Raw genomic sequence first — 24,897 nt, 5'->3', positions numbered from 1 at the left:
ACATATGTTCCACTTAGGGCATACTTTGTTTCAGCTTGACTGGGTGGAAACTCTTGGAATGCTAGATTGAATTACCAGCTCTAGGTTTTTTGTATGTTTTAGTGTTTATCTTAGTTTCCGGAACAAAAAAACACTAAATCCAGAAGACATACCTCAGTCTTCATGATATTGGCAGTGAAGCTTAAATTTAAGTTGTTCTTGTTTAGTTTTGAAGCAAAGATTTGAGCAGATTTAGGGGCACAGTTCAATAGAATAAATAAATCATCCATGAAGCAAGTACATATTCCTATATTTTTATTCCACTCCTTCAGATGTTCCACTCTGAGCACCTGCTCCTCCCACCAAGCCATATGTAAGTTGGCATAACTTGAGGCGAAGTAGGTACCCATAGCAGTACCCCTCGTCTGTTTGTATGTGTCCTTCCCGTACATAAAAAGTTATTTTCTAGGCACCACCATGTCATTTCAAGTAGCATATTAGTGTGATGTGTAGTGAAATGGGCCTCAGCCCCAGTAAATGTGACATAGTTCGTAGACCATCTTTATGTGCAATACTTGTGTAAAGGAATATCATATCTAACGTCAATAGCACAAAAGACTCTTCCCAAGCTATATTATAAATTATTTTCAGAAAATCACTTGTATCTTGTAGATACGCTGAAGTGATCCTGACAAACTCTGTAGGAAATGGTCAATAAAGCATGAAGTGGTTTCGAACAGGCTGCCAATTGCAGATGTAATCAGCCTTCCTGGAGGATTTGTGTGATTTTTGTGGAGTTTCCGGATCAAGTAAAATACAGGTGTTATTGGTGTTTCAACTTTCAGATACTGATACTCATCCTGTGAGATCAAACCTAATCCCATCCCTTTTGTCAGCTCATCGAAATACTTTGCCTTAACCTCTGGCACTTCCACAGGGGTTGTTTTACAGTAGCAATTTCGGTCTTGTAAATGTAATTTTGCCTCAGAATCATACAGACTTAATGGCCACAAAATAATGTCCCCCCCTTATCAGATTTTCTGATAACCACACCCTCTCTCTCTTTTTTATTTTGTTCATTACTTGGTAGTATCTCATTTGCCGTACATCTTTAGAATTTGCAAATTCTTCACTCGACACAATAGATAGTGCTTTCAAGTCAGAGATAACTAGTTCTGAGTAGATGCCCAAAGAGTCCTTTGGTGACACTGGGAAAATTATTGATTTTGGTTTGAAATTAGTTTTCTCTCTCCCGTAGATATCTATCCCTAAGGCATCTGCTGTCTATCTAGTGGTTAATAATGACTCACTGCCTTCATTTGTTCTTTCTAATTGCTCAAGTTCAACCAAGAGTTCCATATCCTGGACCGCTAAGTTGTTCTCTGCTGATGTTATCATTCCTCTTTAATTCATTGGTGAAGAATCTTTGTTTGCAAAGAACTTTTTCAATTTCAGTTTCCGCATAAACTTAAAATAATCTTTGTGGGTTTGCCCATAGTTTAAATTTGTTGTTGTGCAGTAAGACAGTCCTAAAGATAAAATATGTTCCTCATCATTGGTAAGGTTGATGTCTGACAGATAAATCACTGTATTGTTCTTTACTGCTTCCATTATTTGCGTTGTCTCATTACCTTGAGTTTGGTTACTGATCTTAGTTCCATGCCTTCTGACTCTTCTCTGATGTTTCCTTTGTCCATCTTGCCTCTTTTTTGTTTTAGTTTTTGAGGGCGCGTCTCACATTGAGAGTGCAGTCTATCCATAAAAACTGGAGCTCTCCTATGACCGTTGGTGGTCCTCTAATGTTACCTGTACCCCCTTCTGCACCTTCTTCAGGATCCGCCTCTTTTTCGGAACCGAATTCTGAACTTGTTTCAGTTGTTGCAGGCTGGTTGTGGTTTGATGTTTTAACCATTTGTTCTTGTCCCCTTAAATTTTCAAATCTACGTGCGAAAGTATATATTTGTCCTCTTTGGTAATCGATTTTATCTCTTAAGAATTTTGTTATTTCCTCTCCTTTATTATTTGATCATACTTCTTGAGCCTGGCTTCCAATTCCTTTTCATTCTTTTTAATTTCTTCTTGATTTACATGTCTGCTTAGTTTTTGTTCTAATATCTTAATTTCATCAAGGGTTCTGTTCCGATCCCTTCCAGTGTATTTGACTAATATCTGCATCATAACTTTTGAAGACTGGGCACTGTTGTCCGCCCTTTCTCATATCATCTCTGGGTTTGAATTCTCATAGGTGGGCCTACTCAATACTATCAGACCTCTAGGGACTCTGCCTGCTTCTAGATACTTTTGAAGCGAATTGCATTCCCACCATTTAGATGTCTCGGTTTTATGTAACCTTTCCAGTCCCATTAGTTTTGTGCGTAGATCTTCTTGTGATATCGGTTTGGTGTGTCTCAATGCGGTCTCATTACAGGCAACTCTATTTTCATCAAATATTTGCTCAGCTGCTTCTTCACGCTCTTTTAACCAATTTGCTGCCATTACTTTTTTTAAAATCATGTCTCGATTATTTCTCCTGTTGCTTTCTATTAATTTTGCTTTGCGTGATCCCCCGTTCTCCGTCTGTATTATGGCTTCCTCTCCCTTTACCTCTAACATTTATTGTTCGTACACGCTTTTGAGACCTCAAAGACAAAAAGGGATCGCCTACCTGCCTGCACACGCGTCTTCCGACACTCCGGCGGCTGGTGCCTTTTCCTCCGTGCCTCCTCTTCCTCTAAACCGCATGCTCTCCGTCTTCAGGCAAGGAGGGCTGTGCGGTACTGCTTCTCCACAGTTACTTCTGTATTCGCTGGTGTTGCCGTTCGTCTCCAGAACGAGGTTGTGTCGGTTTTTGCAATCTCTGCAATATTTGCCTACAGCTCCTGCTCAACTACAATACAGGCACCGACACTACTTGGGGTCCGCTCTTAAGTTTTCAGACTTTATTGCAACATGGTATGGCATCACGTGTTTTGGCAGTCACAGCTGCCTTGTTCACAATACAAAGACGATCACATGATTTTGTTTAAATACATATCACTCAGTCATTTCACGCCTTCTTCATGGAGATGGAAATCATACTCCTGACTGGTTGCTTTCACCTTTTTACAAAGCATTTCTTCTGAATAAAGTTTTTTAGTGTTGATTTTTATAGGACTTCTTTTGCTTCGGTAATGTGCAAGTGCTTAAACATTCAAGTGTTGAAAAATTCTAATAAATAAATTCAATTAAACTTCCTTCAGTTCATATTTATCACAAAGGGCAAGTGCTGGACCAAAAACATCTTTCTCAATTTCCTTCAATTACCTCAACCTTACATATATTCTTTTTATTTCAGCATTTGTTATAGAATCTTCCTTTTGGCTCAATTATAAATTACATATATATAAATGTGCTTTTAGCTATGGTCTTACTCTTTTGATGTTATTAAGTTGTCAATTCTTCAATGTTTCTCCTGTATTGCTAATATCCATGCTATTTTTGTTTCGGGTAGGTTGTATTATGTGATGTTTCTTCGCCTGTTTCCAGAGTTCTGAATACACTAGACCTGGGGTCTTAGATTCAAATATCAGTGGGCTCACTGAGTCTTACATCCCTCTGAGGTCAATAAAACAAATATCATTGGGTTGGGTACCAATAAACCTCTGTTATCTGCTAATAGTGCCAAGGGACCTCTATTGGGGTGAACATGAGTGCCACAGATATTCTGGTTCTGATTCTAGGTTACTACGAGTATCTCTTCTCCTGCCACCTATTACCACTTATTCAAGTGATGCACCTTGCAATAACCCAGGCAACCCTTATGATTATTTTAGTGATCTTTGATAACCATAAGCTGTGGAGAGCAGCCTTTAGGCATATCTTGAAGGAGTGTTAAGCAGCTTGTTTTACCAGTTTAACCTTAGGATTTATAGTAAATGAAAGAGAACCACACAGTGTATATATACAAATACTTATATTTATTACACAACACTCACTTACACATTGGTATATCTCCTACCTGAAGATATCAACACAAATACACAATAATACTTCAATTGCAATAAGGTAAGTAGCAAAATGTACAGTGGTCGCTAGGAGAAGACCAAACTATATATCAAGAAAGTGGAATGTGAACTGAAAAAGAGGATGGAACTTGGACTAAAAGACCTAGAGGAGCCAGGGACACAAGGAACCACCCAAGGTAAGTACCCAGAAACCCAATGGAGGCCAAAGGAAGTCAATGGAGAAGTTGTGGTTGCAGTTTTGCAGAAGAAAGACTCTTCCCATTGGACCCCGAAGAATTCCCTTGGAGGATGGAAGTTTGGAGAGCCACCCCAACCATTGATACCCCAGAGACCAGGCTACCTACACCAGGGAAGCAAGGTGCATAGGGGTAAAGAGACATCTGAAAACTCCTTAGACAACAATGGAAGACTTGGAGAAAAGGGCCTCTGGAGAAAAAATTGAAGAGGTCCGGTGGAATCTAAGGGTGGATTATGGAAGTGAAGAAACTGCAAGCAGAGGGGACAGAGTCTATGCCACTGAGGAGTGACCAGGAGGCACAGACGAGCAATGCCCATCAATGTCAGACCATTCAGTAGAGTTGAGGATGTCCTTGTCTCTGCAGCTGCGAGGACCAGGTGATGCTGAGGAAGACCAGGAGCTGTGCATGAGCTGTCCCACATTGGATATCACTGACTAGGGGGTCGGTGTCCGGTGGGAGAACCAACAAGCCTTGGTAGCTGCAACTGGCATGGAGAACTAAGAAGAAGGAGCAATGTTTGAACCACCAATGTCCAAGGGACTCACCAACAGCAGGAGAGTCAGAGCTGGCCCGAGTAAGCAGGGGAGCCCACTGAAACAGGAGAAGACCCTCAGGAGGAGCCATGGGGCAAAGGAACAGTAGTTGCAAGAGGACCTCGAGCAGCTCACCAAGAAGGAAGGCCCACAGTGCAGGGGATGCTGTGAGGTACCCTGTACTTGGCAGGAAGAGATGCTGGAGCTTCTTGCAGCCCAAAGATCTCTGGAGTGCAGAGCCAACAATCCTTGGCAACAGCAAGTCAACGTAGTGCACAGGGGTTCGGTTCCAGCGGTTCCGATGAGAGATACTGGCCTCAGAATTGCAGAGAGGGCAGGCCAGGTCTCGAGGGAGTTTCAAACCCACCACCTGTGTTGCTGGGCCTCAGGAAGCCCTTGGGACCACAGGAATAGCAGACCAGTCTGCTTCATTGCGGTGCCTGCAGATGCAGGGGAGAGACTCCTTCACTCCAAGGGAGATAACTTTGGGTGTCCTTGATGCCCACAGGTCTTGTGAAGATCCTGAAAGAAGCACAGACACAGAAGATGAAGAAGACTTGCAGAACAGTGAGATCAGGAGCATCAGAACTCTTCCTTGCTGCAGAGTCTATTCTAAGCGAATTCCAAGTGTCCAGACGATCGAAGAGTTACGTGGTTTTAGTCTTGAGTCTTGTCTCATGATGAATTTGAGGACCCGCACATAGGTAAGTCCTTAAGTACCCTAATGAAATGGTTGGAACAACTCAAGGGTCCCTCCAAGAGGTGGGGGTGGACAGAGGGGAGGATACTCTCATGTCCTCTGTCCAGTTTTACGCCAGTAGTCAAGGACTCCCTGAACTGACTCAAACTGGAATATGCAAGGAGGGAACCAAATGTGCCCTTTAATGCAGTCAGAAGGGTATGTCATTGGGTTGTGTTCTACTAATAGTGCCAAGGGACCTCTGTCAAGCGCCCCCACCCCAGCCCAATACACTAAGTCCTGTCTGGGAGGTGGTCACATATCCCTGCAACATGAAACCTATTGTTCTACCTTACCTTGCTCATGCTTTTCTCAGCAGAAGGAGGGCAGAATTGTGTCTGTGGTCGACAGCAGCACTAGCTTGCTGTCAGTCCCTGAAAGGCTGTTACCAGGAGTACAGGGTGGTACCCTAAGGAGGCCCCCCGGTACATGGGATTGATCATACTTCCAACACTGGAATCGGTGTGGGTGCATGATTCCAACATGTTTTGATACCGATGACTGATGTCCACTATATATATTAAAATCGTTGACCACACTTTCAAAGCATGGAGAATCAACTCCGGGGTTTGTAGGGGTATCCTGCTCATGTAGGGGTACCCTCACACTTATAACCAAGCACCCTGCCCTAAGGACTGAAAGAGCCTGCCATAAGGGTGACTTATAGGTTTTAAGTGTAGGGACCTCAGATATAACAAAACTTATCTGTCATGAGAGGTGCAAGCACCAACTCACACAGACTGCAATGGCAGGCATGTAGTCACAGTTTGAGCGAACTCCCATTGGTGACACAATACATGCAGCAGCCCATGAGGGGATTCTGGTGTACCTATGACCTGGGTACCTTAGTACCATATACTAGGGACTTACAAGGGTACACCAGTAGCCAATTGAGAATGTACAAAAGTACTTACCATGCTATGCCAGGGCTGGTGTAGGTCTTCAAGTCCAGCATTCCAATGCGTGTCTGTTCCTAGCCTGTTAAATTAGAACACTCTTCCATCAGTGAGCTGAATATTCTAAAGACTTCTAGCCCTTCTGATTTCAGCCATACCAGCTGCTAAAGGCCCTCTCCTTCTTTATGGACCCCACCTGTGGCTCAATACTAAAATTTGGGTTCAGGGCCTTTAACAACTGGAATAACTCTTGGAAGCAGGATATAAGGCCATATTATCTTTACATGTTTGGTGAGCCAGGTTAATTATATCATTTAAAAGTTTTTCTTTGCACTTTTATTTGCTTCTCTATTATTTGGCAGGCGGTGAATGGGGAGTAAAATAATCATAGGTCTGGCATAAAAATGGAGTACTTTTGCACTGTGTTTTTCTAAGGTGGTCTACACAAATCCTAATGGGGTAATCAACAGCATGGACAGATTTTCTCCTAGCACATTATTGTGAGATTGTTCAGGGTGAGTTTATGTATTATTTTTGTTCTGATTATAGCGAAGTGTTTTTGAAAGGTCAAAATCTGACTTAGCTAACCGTACCTTTGCTTGTTCTTTGGCTTTTACAGTTATCACGACACGTCGTTTGAGAGATCGCAGCCTTCTCAAAAAGAGAAAAGCAGAAGCCACGGAAAAAGAATCTTTCGAGTAGGTTGTTTTGAGATGTCACTATTCATTTATAAGTGACTATAATTTCCTATTTTGAAATGATGCTTACATAGTATATACACGAATAGTATCAAAAAGTATTGACAACTCTACATCTTTTGGCTATTGTTTGTGGAAAGGTTTTAATCAAATTTCATAAGCATGCAGAGGGAGAATCTGTATTTTGACTGGTTCAATGCAAGTGAAAATGAACTAGAATTGAACTCAGTACCACAATTCATAATGAATTACAACACAGATAATAAAATAACTGTAAAGTTACTATCTAAAAATTTGTACCAGCTACCAGATTTAAAAATCCTTCAGTACCCTCAGATAATCTTTGAAAATGTGCCCATCTTGAAAGATCGTTTGACATAAAGCCATTTTCCTTACCCTTAAATATATGAGAGAACTTAAGTACTGCCTCTGCCTCTGCTAACTGACTATTATCCATGTGGCCCCTGGCAAATATGTACTTCGCCTCTTACGTGAGAAGAAGCTTTTGAAGCAGAAGTAAAGAAAGTACTGATATTGAGCCTTTTTTTAACTCCCTGGATCACCCACAAATCCCGCCCCTGCCATGCACAGTTGTCTCATCAATAGTGATATTATCAATGATGTAGTAGAAGATATCATGAGGGATGTAATATGTTGGGCAATTAGCAGTGCATGGGAGGCTGCAAGTTATAGTTATCTTAGGGCACGAGATATAGTTATTTCAGACAACTATAACTGTTGAATTTCTATGGTTTTCTGTGTGTAAAATCTGAACCTAAGTATAATGTCCCTGTAACCTTTGTTTTTTTCAGTGAATTTCTATGTTTTTGTAATGCTATTTCCTAACTATGAGGCCCTGTGACCTTTGGTTTGTCATTGAATTTCACTGTTTTTTAAAATATAAATTGTGCTACAATTTGACCCATAAGTTCAATTCACTAATATATATTTTCACAAGTTAATAAATATATATTGTTCACTCATTCATTCTTATACATTTTAAAACTGAAAATAAAGGTGAGGTAACCAATGGAGTCTTTCTATAAATGCAATCCACCAAGTCTTTCTTTTAAAAAAAAATCATTTTATGGATCCGTCATGAATACTCGGACAAATAAGAAGTCTACTGTGTATATTGCATACGTTCAATACTAAAACAACAACACATTTAATACAAACAAAAGCTATTACAATTGTTATAAGTGTACCACTGCCTGTGTGTGGGTGAGTGAGTGGCTGTGTGTGGGACTGTGAAGGTGTGTGAGTGGCTATATGGGTATGTGAGTGTGTATGTGAGTGTGTTACTAGGTGTGTGAGCTGGTGTGTGTGTGTGAGTGTCTGTGTGAGTGGGCGTGTGAGTGCTGTTATGGGTTTATGAGTGTGTGTGTGTGGCTGTATGGGTTTGTGAGTTGGTATGTGAGTAGTTGTATGGGTGTGTAAGGTCTGTGGGTGGGTGTGTGAGTGGCTGTGTGGGTGTTTGAGTTGGTGTGTGAGTGGGTCAGAGTGTGGGTAGGTGTGTGGGTCTGGCAGTTGGTGTATATGTTTTTTTATTTAGGGTCTCGATCCATGGTTCTGAGTGGATCCACGGATCCGGGCAGCTCTGGGTAGATCTGAGGATCCTCATATACTAAAAAGACATTTTTGGACAATTTCTTGCCCGGAGGGTTCTTTCACAGACCCCCCCCATCAGTCCCATGGGATCAGGGTACCCCTACCCTGACCCCCTTCTATCAATTTTAAATTTGATCCCCCCCCCAGGCAACTGAGTCCTGATGTACAAAATGGTAGCTGCAACTTGCCTCTCAGGTTGCGGCCAGTCAATCACAGCATTGCCGTTGGTGCGAGGATCCCTAGTGGTTAGGAGGAAGAACCACTGTGGATCCACATCTCTAGATATACATACATATTTTTACTTTACTAATTCTAAAACTACTGAACAAATTTACACCAAATTACAAAACACACTCTTTCTGGACCAAGTTCTAGCGTTCTACCAAATTTGGTGTCATTCTGTTCAGCGTATCGGGCTGTAATGGTGTATAAAATCCCTGTGGTAAACTGCGTGGGAAAACACATTTTACGACCCCCACTTTATCTCGGCTTCCACTTGACTGATCATTACGATACTTCCCAATCAGCACCTAAAGTGACAGGCAAACTAGTTTTGAAACTTTTGTGAAGATGTGTTAAAGTTATTAGCAAAACAAAAATCGCTCTCCCTATGAAAACCTAACTATAACTTTGTACTGGCGACTGCCTGTAGCGAATATATCTCTATTATCTATCTATCTATCTATCTATCTATCTATCTATCTATCTATCTATCTATCTATCTATCTATCTATCTATCTATCTATCTATCTATCTATCTATCTATCTATATTTATATATATGTTCACTTAAAAAACCATAGGCTTCACACATGTTATAGTTAGGTGGACATTTCATTCGTAAAAAAACAATGAAATGCCCCCGTTATAGTTAGTTCAGATAACCATAACTCGCGCGCCCGCAATCCACTGCTCATGACGTCACATATTACATCACTCATGACATGGTCAGTGGCATCACTCATGACATCACTGATGACATCATCCTTTTGATAGAGTGGCGGTCGCGCGAGTTATAGTTATCTGAACTAACTATAACGGGGGAATTTCATTGGTTTTTTACGAGTGAAATGTCCACCTAACTGTAACATGTGTGAAACCTATGGTTTTTTAAGTGAATTTGCAAGGTTTTTTAAATGCTAATTCCTAACTATAAAGTGTGTGAAACCTATGGTTTTTTCAGTGAATTTGTATGTTTTTTAAAATGCTAAGTTATATATTTATTTTACAATAAACTACATATTAAACCAAGTTGTTTGGGTTTAATTTGTAAATACGATGCACATGAAAAATGTACTAAACTACATCTCCCATAATGCAAAGATAGGTGGGTAACCGCCAGGAAATGATGCAACTGCAAACCAAAATATAGGGGGCGGACCCATAGTAACAGTTGATCGTGAGCAAGGTATCTGCGATACCGAAACGCGTAGATCTGCTTATGCCTGTACCCCGAGATACAAATTATTAAAAGAAACGCGAACAAAGATGCTGAGAGTGCGTCCTAGTTTTTCTTCCAAACTGGAGGGATTGTTTGTGGATTTAAAGCGGCGTGGTTCGGCCGCAGGGAAACGCACCCACGAGGAGCGCTGCAGAGGCTCGGTGACCAGGAACCAACGGAGTGAATATATATATATATATATATATATATATATATATATATATATATATATATATATATATATATATATATATATATATATATATATATATATATATATATATATATATATATATATATATATATATATATATGCAAAGCTCCTCGTAACACAAGGGTGACGACGCCGTGTTCTGGCCAACAAATACTTTATTGAAGCCGACTTCAATAAAGTATTTGTTGTTCAGAACACGGCGTCGTCACCCTTGTGTTATGAGGAGCTTTGCATTTTACACGGACCTTGCTGGGTTGCTGGGGTGGTCCGCCCACGACGACGCACACTCTGTTCAGGAGTGCGGTGGCAGTTTCCCGAGCCAGGAGGAAGAATATATATATATATATATATCTTCCAAAGGTTGCCCTGAAGCATTGAAGACGCTACTCCACAAAGATAGATTCATCCAAACCTTTAATTTCAAACCGGCTTTCCCATTCTGACAAATAGTTCCCTTACACGTTTCGGAGCTCCTGCTCCTTCATCCGAGGGAAACCTGGAAAGTCACAGAAATGTGCTGCACACATCGCGCTGATTTATATCACCACGCCCTCTATTGGGCCTCGCAAGATAGTCTTGCCTTCTGGGGTTTGTAGTCCCTCATGTTGTGCAGCAATGATTTTTACCCTTGTGAGTTCTGTTTGTTTTCAGGTTCAATTACAATCGTTTCACCAACCCTCCAGTGGGTCTCAGAGTTTCGTGCCAGTTCGCAATGTTCGTACCGTGTTTCTGTGACTTTCCAGGTTTCCATCGGGTGAAGGAGCAGGAGCTCCGAAACGCGTAAGGGAACTATTTGTCAGAATGGGAAAGCCGGTTTGAAATTAAAGGTTTGGATGAATCTATCTTCGTGGAGTAGCGTCCTCAATGCTTCAGGGCAACCTTTGGAAGATATATATATTATATATATTATATATATATATATATATATATATATATTCACTTAAAAAACCATAGGTTTCACACATGTTATAGTTAGCTGGACATTTCACTTGTACAAAACCAATGAAATTCCCCCGTTATAGTTAGTGCAGGCAACTATAACTCACACGACCGCAATCCTCTGCTGATGACGTCAGATATTACATCACTGTATTTAGACACTTATTTACCCATGTCTTCTTCCATTAATCTTTAGCTATGCATATATTACAAATATTTATTTTTCATAAAGACACATATGTCATCAGTGATGTAATATCTGACGTCATCAGCAGAGGATTGCGGTCGCGTGAGTTATAGTTGCCTGCGCTAACTATAACGGGGGAATTTCATAGGTTTTTTACGAGTGAAATGTCCAGCTAACTATAACATGTGTGAAACCTATGGTTTTTTAAGTGAATTTGCAAGGTTTTTGAAATGCTAATTCGTAACTATAACGTGTGTGAAACCTATGGTTTCTTCAGTGAATTTGTACGTTTTTTTAAATGCTAAGTTATTTATTTATTAATGTATTTTTTTTTCAGGTTTTTCACCGTGCACGCACCGTGAATTTTTTTTTTTTTTTAAATCGCGAGGTGCGCGCACCGCTGTGGGCGCTGTGGGCGCGCACAGCTGTGAGCGCTGTGGGCGCTCGGTGCGCGCAGTGCGTGCAGAGCGCGCGGTGCGCGCACCTCGCGATTGTTTTTTTTTTTTTTTAATTGTTTTTTTCTCCCTTGGGGTCCTTCTGTGACCCCCTGACCAAGGCTAGGGGGTCAGGAACTGTCCACTCTGCCCCCTTTTCACGTTCTCCACCTTTTTTTTCACCCCCTCAGACTGCGAGAGACAAAATGGCGGCCGACACTTCCTGGTTTCGACCGATTCGTATGTTTACCGACATCTAACAACCAATCAGAATTGCGCTCGCGCACGGCAGGGTGCGCGCACAGTGCGCGCACGGTGCGCGCGTATAGATATTGATATGCTTTTAAATGCTATTTTCTCAGGAAATACTGAACAGATTTACACCAGACCTGCAAAAGGCACTTCCTTGACCTTATCGCTACCTCTCTGCCAAATTTCACATAATTCTGTACAGCCGATGGGGCTGTAGCTGCGACTAAAGGTCCTATGGAAAAATGCATGGGGAAAATGCGTTTTGGGACCCCCCCTTTTTCTCGGCCCCCGCTTGACGAATCACCCCGAGACTTTCAGGGTAGGAGCTGAGCGGAGCGCCCCATTAGTTTTGAAAATTTCGCGAGTATTCGTCAACCGGCGCCAAAGTTATTCAAAATAGAATTTTGAGATTTCCTATGGAAACTAGGTTGTAACTATAACTATCTACTGGCGACCGCCAGTAGATAATATATATATATATATATATCCTCAGCTTCTGTTTCTCCGTCTAGGCTGCCTCCTCATGGCACCTGCCCAAATAGTACAGACACGGACCGAAGTTTCAGTGCAAAAGTTTTATTTAGCTTATTTGCGTGCTAGTCGCCATAACGTTTCGGCTCAGCTTGAGCCTTGTTCACATGACAACGTGTAACCTATTGACACTCCCTTATGTAGGAGAAAAGACACTCTGCACGTGATACAAGGAGATAAGTATGGAGATGGTAAAAAGACTGACCAAGTGGTTACAAATACAATGACTTTGTACTGACTGGTTGTACATTGTAAATCATAATGTTTGAAACCTAGTACAATTGATAATACAAATCATCTTAACATGTAAAGTATTGTTTTGCAGTGAATACAAAGATTGATTTTAAATTTAAGTTCAAAGAATAAAGACCATTCTGTTCACCTATTAGCAGATATGTGGTTTTAACGAGCTCTACTGATGCATAGTGTTCACAACAGTTTAATATGACACTAACATTGGATCTAAAATCAGATAAATCCAATAAACTGTAATAACTATCTGGATAATCCTTATGTAAACACATGTATATAGCTAGCTCAGAATGTTTATAGACTTACCCACCGTTTTTGTTATAGGCATTGATAATTGTTCATGCATTGCAATCAGTTTAGAGTGCAATGTTAACAAATTACATCAACGGGCATTGTGAACCACCGGTAGTCCAAATTTAAACATCATGGGATAAATCCCTATGTCTTCCATACTATGTCTATGGTACCCAGCGTTGTGCTGCAGATCCCTGCAGTTGTGCAAACAACAAGGGGGTGTACTAAAGTGCCGTGTGCATAAGTATTAGTGGTATCAGTCTATTGAATAAAAGAATAAAGTTTAAAAACAACCATGTTAAAAAAATATAAACAGTAGTTGTTAATACAAATGTGCAATGATGCATAAAAACATAGGGTAGGCAGACTGATCCCAGTCATACCCAAAATTAGATGTTATATGTCTATGATGGATTGGTGCTTATTATGGTCAATACATAAATACATCCTCAAAGTATAGACTGTCTCATAGTTGTTGAAAACCAACGAAGTAAAAAGAATGAGGTATCCAAAATGGGGTCCAACTTGGAAAAGTGCAATAGGTCTGAAAGTGCATTCGTGCCTAGGGTCTGTTTGTTGATGAGTATAATTTTAGTCTGCATAATATATCTGCTTTTGTATATACAGTACAAGAGCATAAAACACAATACCTGAAAAATGATGCTATTTACCTACTATAAAATAATAAATAGTCCATAAAATGATTAAAACATCAATCTCACAATGATACAACCCTTTGTAAAATCATTTTGGAAAAGCCACAATCATATATGTACAGGTAAATGTCGTGTATGCCCTGTGTAGAGCTCGAACCAGGCTAGTACATGCACAATTGTTCTCCTAGCCTAAGATGGTATGTAAATCTTCAGTGACATTCAACCCACCTGGGAATTTAGAATCAAGGCGGAGTATATATTTGGTTTCTAATCTGCATAGTATAGCTTCCCTATTGCCTCCACGCCGACTCGCTGGTACAGTATCTATAACAAAAAACGTTAATTCCTTATTGTTACTACGGTGTACCTCTTTAAAATGGCGAGCCACCGGATAGGTATTATCCTGGTTTGAAATTGCCCTTAGATGTTGCAGGATACATTTATGTACCTCTAATTTAGTGCTGCCCACATATCTAAGAGCACAGGAGCATTGTAGCACATAAACGGCATTTTCTGTTTTACATGTTTTTTTGTTTTTTTTGAACAAACAAGATCTTTATTGGTATCGTTGGTCATACAGCTCAACCACTGCCTACATCCCTTCGGGCCGGCAGGGCCAAAGAAACAGTGCTAGGTGGCATGTGGGGGGGCGGGGCAAAATACACAGCAAGCCGCCTACAACCCCATATGGGGCCGGCCGCGTCAGGGGGGGGCAGCGGCAACGACACAGGGTGACTCAGATCTCGTTTTTATTAGGTTTTCTTCTGAAGCAAACGTATAACAGAGACAGAACTAGGGAAGGGGAAACCACAAACCTTGAAGTGTGCGCCAGGGTACGTGCGCCAAGATAGGTCGTGTTAGTATATGTCGTGGGGATGAAGACTGGGGGCGGGGCGGGGACGTCGTTGCTTGTGCAATCATGTTGTGTCTAACCTGGTGGGTTTACTCTCCGCCTCAGCACTAGGGGGCGCACCCGGCCAGTGCGAAAGGATGAATGTGATCCATTGGGTGTTGTGGTCAGAGTATCAGAGTTCGTGGGAGCCATTACCTTCCAAAACCGGGTTGGAGGGGGTGGATGGGGGGGTGTCCCCGGGCGGTAACCGTGGCGCCACGTGCATTCCTGTGGGGGGGCCATGCTTGGGTGAACTGAAAGAGTAGTTGGGTCCATTCCATTGCTAGTGGGTACTTTCTCCGTCCCCGCGCCTCCTCCTCCCTGATTGCTTCCTCCTCCGCCGCCGCCCATTTCCTCACCGCCCACGCCCACGCCTCTCCGGTTGGCCCCTGGGAATATTCTGTTTTACATGTTAACACCTTATCTATTTTGTGCTTTCTGTCACTGAATCCGTCCTTGTAGTATTTGGTATTGACCCCATGTGTGCATGCTTTGCATGTTTTGCATTTAAAAAATCCACCATTAGTTTGCAACCAACTAGTCTTTTCCATAGTTTCAGGGTTAGTATTCATGAGGCAATCCCTCATTGAGGGAGCTCGACTGAAAGTGAGGGTTGCCCTACGTGGAAGGGTTGGGCCTAGAATGGAATCACTCTTTAAAATAGGCCAATTGCGATTAAAGATACGATATAAATCACAATGTTGTTTATTAAAACCCGTTATGATTCTGAATTCATTTTGTAATTTAGAAATTCCATCAGATACCGGGTTTTTGGTGATAGTTTGATCATATCTATTCAATAAATCCTGTCTGATTCTTTATCGGGATTTGGTTATGGCTTTGTTAATCACCCCTTCTGAATATCCACGTTGAAGGAATCTATTCTTGCTGGATGCTTGAGCCTCATCTAATTCTGCCTCATTGCTACATACCCTACGCAAGCGGAGCATCTCCCCATACGGTATGCTGGAAATCAGATGGTGTGGGTGGGCACTGGCCGCATGTAAGATAGTGTTTCCGGCCGTTTCTTTTCTAAATAATCTGGTTTCAATTGCCCCATTTGCGATGTACACCTCCGTATCTAAGAAGGTAACATTAGTTTGACTCATGGTGACCGTGAATTTAAGGTTAAGATTGTTAATGTTGATGGCCCTGACAAATTCTTCAGCTGTCTCTCTGTCCCCCTGTCAAACTATAAACAGGTCATCTATGTAGCGGTACCAAGCAATAATATGCGATTTCAATTCATTGCTGTATTCAGTTTTGAGGACCAGTTCCTCCCAAGCTCCCATGTGCAAACATGCGTAGCTCGGAGAGACACTGGCCCCCCATAGCTACTCCCTGCAGCTGACGATATAACAAGTTATTGTACATGAACACATTGTTGTATAGACATATTTTAAGCATTTCCAATAGCATAGCAGTGTGATCCTGGAATTGTTCTTCCCTTTTGGATAGATAATATCCTACTGCTGCCATTCCGTCTTCATGTAATATACTTGTGTACAACGATGATACATCCAATGCTAACATCCAAAAACCTTCCTTCCACTTAACCCTTTGTAGTTTCAATAAAAAGTCCCCGGTATCCTGGACATAGGACTCCAATGCTTTCACAGCTCCCTGCAAAAAATAATCAATGTAGACTGATGTTTTTTCCAGCAGACCCCCTCTAGCCGAGATGATAGGCCTGCCAGGGGGGTTCATCATGTCTTTATGCACTTTGGGAATGAAGTAGATAAATGGAATTTTTGGATAGTCATTCTTCAGAAATGTATATTCATTGTTGGTCAGCATTGTCTTGTTTTTCCATCTTAGTAACTTTTTATGGAATTCAGCTTGCATCGTTTTCACCATTGACATGTTGCATCGCTTATAGTGTTCCCTGTTGTTTAGCTGGGAGTAAGCCTCCTTGTCATACATAGTCCTTGTCATTAGTACAATGTTCCCACCTTTGTCACTGCCCCTCACAATGGTTTTCATGTCCTTGCTCAATTTGTGGATAAGTGCCTCATATTGTTTGCTCCTCTTATCATATTTAGATTTCCTGTGACTGTTCTTTCTATGAAGCTCTTTGATCTGAGAGGTGACATTTTCATTGAATATGTCAATGGAATCCCGCAATAATATTGGAACGAAAGTTGAGACAGGTTTAAATGGTGTAGTTGGTGAGACTTGTATTGTAACCTCATTATTGCTTGTACCTCCAACCATAGTAGGCAAGATAAGTAAGGAATCCATACCCTCAGTTCGCCAAAGGTCAACGACTCCGCTGGGTATAGATGATCCAGAGGCAGTAATGTTATCTGGACTCACTGGTGTTGTTAACACTTCTGGATGTTTATTTCTCATGAGATGGAATTTTCGGAGTTTCAGCTTGCGTACGGCTTTATATGTATCAAATCTTGTATCTGTATAGCTCATGTTGGTTTGAGGGGCATAGGAGAAGCCAAGTTTTAAAATATTTTCTTCATCTTTAGTTAGTGTAATGTTGGCAAGATTGATGATCGTGGTGTCATCAGCGATTGTATTTATTGATTTTTCGGTTTCCACTGTCCCCTGCCTCTCTTCCTGTAGAATGTGCCTCCTCCTTGCCCTGTACCTCTGCCTGCGCCTTTAGTTTGCATGTTTCCTCCGTAATTCCTTTGAACGCGGGGTCGTAGAGATTGCATTCTTTCCTGGCATAAAAAATGTATCTCTTCACCCGGATGAGGTTTAGCCATGTTACTTGTTACAGCACCACGTTGGTCAGATTCTGATTCACTGCTGGTCACTGAACTGATGTCCGATCTTGTTGAGTCAGTTTGGTCCTTGTTTCTTGCTGCCACCCTGGGTTGACGCTGAGCTTTGTTTTTAGTTCCACGAAATGTGTCATATTTCTTCGAGAAAGTAAAAATCTGCCCCAGCTTACAGTCGTTACGGTCGCGTTGAAATTTATATGCCTTTCTATCCATTATTTTTGTTTGTTCCTTCTTAAGTCTCTCCTTCATTTCCTCAATTAATTTTTTCTTTTCATCATTGTCCTCCATGGTTTCCAATTCATCCTGTATGGTTGCTATCTCTTTGAGCAATTGCGCCCTGTCGATTTCAGCATACTTGACTAAAATCTGTACTAATCTTCGTGACGCCTCGAGATTACTCTCAGCCCACTCTCTCATCAACTCCAGATTCGGATTCTCGTAGCTTGGCGCCGTTAGAATACGTAAACCTCTCAGTATCCGGTTAACATCAAAATAACTTTGTAGGGACTTAGCTTCCCACCATTTGCTCTGTTCGTTACGCATCTTTTTTTCTAATATTTAAATTTTTTCTTTCATAGTACTGGTAATCTTAGCGGGTTCATTGCTGCCTTTATCCCATATATTAGTTGATATAGGGGGACTGTCAGAAAACATTTTCATCGCAGCAGCCTCGCGTTCATCCACGTTGTCGGTCGACATTTCCTTGATGCACTTATAGCAAATGAAAGTCGGGAGATTAAACAACTGATTCAAACAATCCTCCTTTATCAGCGTACCTCCGACTGCACTACAACTCTCCTCCCCCGCTATTCGGAATGCCGCCTAATGACGAGTGCGTTAGAGTAATTACCTCCGGTGTGGCGTGTCCTCCGACCCGGCACCTCCCGAGGATTCCTCCTTCACAATGTCCGTCCAGGCCTGCAATTCCGTTGCTCAAGGGAGACAAACGCCGTTCCTCTTCCAAGGATTTAGAATGCCCAGAAGACCAGGTAATGGCTCAGTTTCTGGCGTTGTCCGTAGTGAAGAGGGTCCCGTGTAATGGCTGTACGTCGCCACCCGGCCACCAATATCCTCAGCTTCTGTTTCTCCGTCTAGGCTGCCTCCTCGTGGCACCTGCCCAAATAGTACAGACACGGACCGAAGTTTCAGTGCAAAAGTTTTATTTAGCTTATTTGCGTACTAGTCGCCATAACGTTTCGGCTCAGCTTGAGCCTTGTTCACATGCCAACGTGTAACCTATTGACACTCCCTTATGTAGGAGAAAAGACACTCTGCACGTGATACTAGGAGATAAGTATGGAGATGGTAAAAAGACTGACCAAGTGGTTACAAATACAATGACTTTGTACTGACTGGTTGTACATTGTAAATCATAATGTTTGAAACCTAGTACAATTGATAATACAAATCATCTTAACATGTAAAGTATATATATATATTCCAAATGAGGTTCCTGCAATTCAGGCAAAGATCACCTTCGCAGAAGACAGGAAAAACAGCCTCACCAACGCAGTTTCATCAGCACAGTTTATTTTAGCAAAAGAAACAGACGAGTTTTGAACTTTCGTTCTTTGTCAAATGACCTGTTTTTGCATTCTACTTCCTTAAGTCAACATATCACATGCAATAGAAATAAACAAAATACTATACATTACATGCATGATTCTTATTTTGTACTTTTCAAACAAAACTTTATCTATCATTTCGAACAACAAATAGTTTTTATATCTTATTCGGAGATTGGATCCTGTTGTAGTGTTTATAAATTATAACAAAAGACCATAGCTGCCTTGTGAAGTGGAAATCATATGGAATCAAAATACGGGGGTAAACTAGTCACAGTGTTGTCCTACATACCTCACATGTGATTACCTTCTAATAGGCAGTATTGAGTCTCCTCAGTGAAGGTCATGGGATTTATATAGCGAATTGCGCTTGTTGAGCTCATGGGTAAAGTACCCCTTTTTTTTGCTGGTAGACAATAATATGTAACATAATGCGTTCTATTTATACTCAAGATTTGTGGGTATAGTACCCTCATTGAATGTCGAATAATCATATGTAAGAGGGGGGACATAAGAAAATAAGGATAATAAAGGTGTTGCCACATGGGGCTCGCCTACGACTCTTCCATTAATGTTTTCCAGCAACATTTGCTTGGAGATTCCCCATCCATCTGTAATAGAAAACAGAGATATTATTGTCTATTTATGAATATCTAAAGCCATCGTTGACTACACTGAGTATGTATAGCTACTTGATCCTGGGCAGATAATCGGAACATCAACATAATGTAGTAATTATCAATCATAAAAATTCAATAAGTGCACAAGGAAGAAAAAAACAGAAAAAACACACAGATATTTGTTACATCTATCTAGCAGGAGGATAACTATCCTATCTAAATTGGTAAAAAAGAAGGGGGATCGGAGCTTCAAGGTTAAAGATGTGTGTATAGCTCTTCATCAAGGTTCATACCATGTGGGGCAAGACAGCCTGCCTTGAGGATGTATTTGGACTCCATTTTGCGAAGTGCAGTCATTCTATTACCTCATCTAGGGTGTTTGACGACTGTATCCAATCCAAAAAATGTGGCTTTGGTCCAGTCTCCCTCATGGTGTTACCTGAAATGTTGTGCTGTACTGTAACTCATATCTGAGTTGGTGATAGCACACCAATGTTCCAATATTCTTTTTTGTACAGTAAATGTTGTAGATCCTTTGTACCACATGTCACAAGGACATGTGATAACATACACTACAAAATACGTCTTGCATGTAATCAGTTTGGTAATGCACTGTTTTTTCCTTATTCTTTCTAGATACACTTCCTTGGTGTTGATGCTGTGTTTACAGGCCTTGCAATGCCCACAATTTTTGAATACCTATCTATATCTCTATCTATATCTCTCTCTCTCTCTCTCTCTCTCTCTCTCTCTCTCTCTCTATATATATATATATATATATATATATATATATATATATATATATATATATATATATATATATATATATATACTGGCTGTCGCCAGTGGGTAGTTATAGTTTGAACCTTGTTTCTATTCAAAAAGCAATTTTTCTTTTACCAATATCTTTAACACCAGTTGACGAATCTTTGCGAAATTTTGAAAACTAATGGGGCACTCCGGTCAGCTCCTGTCTTGAAAGTTACGTGGTGATTCATCAAGCGGGTGCCGAGAAAAAGGGGGTGGACCCAAAATGTGTTTTTTCCATGTTAATTTCCATAGGAAACTTTAGACACAGCTACAGCCCGAACTGCTGAACGGAATTACAGCAAATTTGACAAAAATATAGCTTTTGGTCAAGAAAGCACTCTTTTATTTACATGGTGTAAAACAGTTCAGTAGTTTTGATATCGATATTTGAGAATTGTGAGATCTGATTGGCTGAACCCTCTCAATCACGAACTTAACTCTGATTGGCTGCCAACACTTCAAACCAGGAAGTGTTGGCAGCCATCTTGTGACTTGGTAGAACCGAGTCACAATAAAAAACTTAAAAAACAAGAAAAGGGTGCAGGGTAGAAACACCCTGACTCCCTAGGCCTGCTCAGGGGGTCCCTAAAAAGTATTGTTTTTTTAATTTTCGGCAGGATCCGCAAATCTGGCAGTATTGTTTTAAAAAACAGAGCGGGCTCCCGCGCTTCTTTTGTTTTAAGCCCCCAGGTGGTCCAGGTCTAGGGGACAATGCAGAATTATGTAGCGGAGGCCCGCAGAGACCCCCTCAGCCCCGGGGTTTGCCACGTCCCCGAGGCTTTGCTAATAATGCGCGGGGGCATGTGGTTCCCCCGCAGCCCGGGGACCACCACCTCCCCCAGGGCTTGGTAAAAAAATGCATGGGGGGCTCCTTCCCCCCCACGGTGCCCCGGGAACCGTCACCTCCCTGGGGCTTTACTTTATTTATGGCAGGGGGCCTCATGGGACCCCCCAAGCCCGGGGGAGAATGTCACTTCCCTATGGCTGCTTCTAATACCAAGAGCCCCCCACACTGCCCCAGGGACCACCCCCTCCTTGGGGCACACTTTATTTAAATATGAGGGTCCGCTGCTGGAGCCCTCCTTGGCCCTGGGGACCGCCAGCACCCAGCACTACCGCCATGACGCGTTTCAGCCTTCAGGGAGGCCTTGATCACATGCACCACAGCACAAGCTTGGAATATCAATTTTGGTGCACCCTGGGGCCAGTAAGAAGTCATGTGACCGCAAGGATTTAAATGCACTCACCTGTGACCAAGGCAATTTCACCAAAATGCGTAAGGATTAAAAGAGTGTCTTTTGGCTGCCACATTTGATGAATAAAGGCCAACATGTTTGTAAGTTGGAACTGGGCTTCTGCAATTTCTTTTCACATGGACATGCAGCAACAGGATTCTCCGTTCCTGATAGCAGAGGCTGCCCTGCAGGGTTGGGGGCCCCCGGAAAAATGGAGATCTGAATATATATATATATATACATCCCAGCATGCAAAATAATGAACTCACCTGTGAAAAGAGCATGCTGGGACAATGTCTTCATAATACTGCGCTGCCCATGGAGATGCCTGTGAACAAGGAGTTCTTACTCCGAAACGCGTAAGGCTTTTAAAGATTCTCTGAATAAAGAAACGCTGGCTGTATTCACTATGTCTGCGCCTGGAGTGCTCTTCGAACCGGGGATGAATTGCTTCAAATATTAATTAACGGCATTCCAGCCGTGAAGATGCACCACCCTGACACAGGGGCCACGGACACGAACAATCGAGTCTGCATGGGAGGAACAGACTGGCAAAATCATCAGCATTCTGTCAGAGGCCCACTGGAGGGTATATCACGAATCCTTAACGACGTGGGGAGGCGCAGAACCTACTAAGGGATAACTGTTTGAAAATGAAGGCATTTTTTGGAAACGAAGTACTACACATCCCAGCATGCAAAATAATGAACTCACCTGTGAAAAGAGCATGCTGGGACAATGTCTTCATAATACTGCGCTGCCCATGGAGATGCCTGTGAACAAGGAGTTCTTACTCCGAAACGCGTAAGGCTTTTAAAGATTCTCTGAATAAAGAAACGCTGGCTGTATTCACTATGTCTGCGCCTGGAGTGCTCTTCGAACCGGGGATGAATTGCTTCAAATATTAATTAACGGCATTCCAGCCGTGAAGATGCACCACCCTGACACAGGGGCCACGGACACGAACAATCGAGTCTGCATGGGAGGAACAGACTGGCAAAATCATCAGCATTCTGTCAGAGGCCCACTGGAGGGTATATCACGAATCCTTAACGACGTGGGAAGGCGCAGAACCTACTAAGGGATAACTGTTTGAAAATGAAGGCATTTTTTGGAAACGAAGTACTACACATCCCAGCATGCAAAATAATGAACTCACCTGTGAAAAGAGCATGCTGGGACAATGTCTTCATAATACTGCGCTGCCCATGGAGATGCCTGTGAACAAGGAGTTCTTACTCCGAAACGCGTAAGGCTTTTAAAGATTCTCTGAATAAAGAAACGCTGGCTGTATTCACTATGTCTGCGCCTGGAGTGCTCTTCGAACCGGGGATGAATTGCTTCAAATATATATATATATATATATATATATATATATATATATATATATATATATATATATATATATATATACATATATGCAAAAACTCCTCCAGTGCTGAAAGGAAAGAGGCCACACGGAGAAATATCTTCAGAAGCCCTTTATTCACGCAGCTCTGTTACAATGCATTTCTGCTTTGTCAGCATTTCGGCTTTGTCAGCCTTCCTCAGGTGCCGCTGTCTTTCCAGGATGCTGGCCCACCCACGTTTAAATCAGTCCTGCATCTCTCCCATTGGTGGAAGTACTCAGAGCTCCTGGTCATGTGATCGCCCCTCACAATGTAATGTACTGAACACTACATCTCCCAGAGTTCTTCTTGCCTGGGTGGAAGTTGCGCGGAGCTGGATTAGGTGAAAAACTGGTGCTATGCAGGACAAACACGGATGACTGCATGGAATTGTCCTGGTTGTCGTACGTCCAAAGCACTTCCTTGGGTCCCCTTACGTTCCAGCCTCATAAAATAAGTATCCACCGGTCTGCGGGTTTTAATTACAGTGAACAAAACCCCCTGTAAAGTCACAAGCTGCATCTGGTGCCGCTGTCTTTCCAGGATGCTGCCCCACCCATGTTTAAATCAGTCCTGCATCTCTCCCATTGGTGGGAGTACTCAGAGCTCCTGGTCATGTGATCGCCCCTCACAATGTAATGTAGTGAACACTACATCTCCCAGAGATATTGAACAAGGCTTCTGCGAAGCCGAAACGCATCTCTCTAGACATGGGGTCGTGTGAGACCTGATATAATAAAGAAAGACATACCTTACTTCTTCGAGTACATGCCTTCTTCGGTGTCGGAGTGGGATGGAGTATTCATATATATATATATATATATATATATATATATATATATATATATATATATATATATATATATTTATATAACCTACTGGCGGTTGCCAGTAGGTAGTTATAGTTAAGAACTATTTTCCATCGGAAATCCGCAACATTCTATTCCCAATAAGTCAGGTGCCGGTTGACGAATCTTTGCAAAATTTTCCAGACTTTTGGCCAGCTCCGGTCCGCTCCTATCCTGAAAGTCTCGGGGGGCCGAGAAAAAAGGGGGGTCCCAAAACGCATTTTCCCCATGCATTTTCCCAAAGGACCTTTAGCCGCAGCTACAGTCCAAACTGCTGAACGGAATTACACCAAATTTGGCAAAGAGGTAGTCCTCAGTTCAGACTTGTGCCTTTTGCTTAATCTGTTGAGTAGTTCATGAGAAAATTACAGTTAAAAGTACATATATATCTATGGCCTCGGAGGAACCGCGCACCCTGAGCACACCCTCTGCGCACCGTGCGTGCACCCTCCCGATCACACGCTGAATGCTAATTGGCTGTCAAGTGGTTGTCAACATTCGAAACCAGGAACTGTTGGCAGCCATTTTGTGCCTCAGTAGAAGCGAGGCTGAAGAAGTAAGGGGAATAAGTGTGTAAAACATATAAAGGGGGCAGGGTAGAAATACTCTGACCCTCTAGACCTGCTTAGGGGGTCCCAGAAGGACTCCCATGACCCCTTTTTTTTTAAAACGGCATAATGCACGCTGGATGCGTGGATCCGGCCGTAAAAAAAAAGAAACAACGAAGCGCGGGCTTCCGCGGTTCCTTAATATTTAGCCCCCGGGGGGCCAAATCCTGGGGGCAAACACCGTAACATGGGCTGAACGGCCCCCCCAAGCCTCGGGGACCAGCACCCGGGGCTTTATTTTTTGAGGGAGGGGGGTCTGCGTGGCCCCCCCTCCTCGAGCCCTTGAGGGCCC

The 24,897-nt window shown here is 42.2% G+C and overlaps 1 protein-coding gene across 1 annotated transcript in view; it reads left to right on the top strand.

Annotated features, from left to right (window-relative positions):
• LOC146866513 (uncharacterized) overlaps positions 1 to 24,897 on the top strand; it is a 255,373-nt gene that overhangs the window by 75,566 nt on the left and 154,910 nt on the right. Inside the window, exon 2 of the mRNA XM_085636609.1 lies at positions 7,010 to 7,088. Coding sequence (XP_085492735.1) covers positions 7,010 to 7,088 — 79 coding nt within the window. The remainder of the gene's footprint in view (positions 1 to 7,009; positions 7,089 to 24,897) is intronic.

The sequence above is a fragment of the Triturus cristatus genome, chromosome 2_1, assembly GCF_964204655.1.
Source record: "Triturus cristatus chromosome 2_1, aTriCri1.1, whole genome shotgun sequence".
Classification (NCBI taxonomy): Eukaryota; Metazoa; Chordata; class Amphibia; order Caudata; family Salamandridae; genus Triturus; species Triturus cristatus.
Note: the sequence above shows the minus strand (reverse complement) of the source record. Positions and strands in the feature narration are given on the sequence as shown.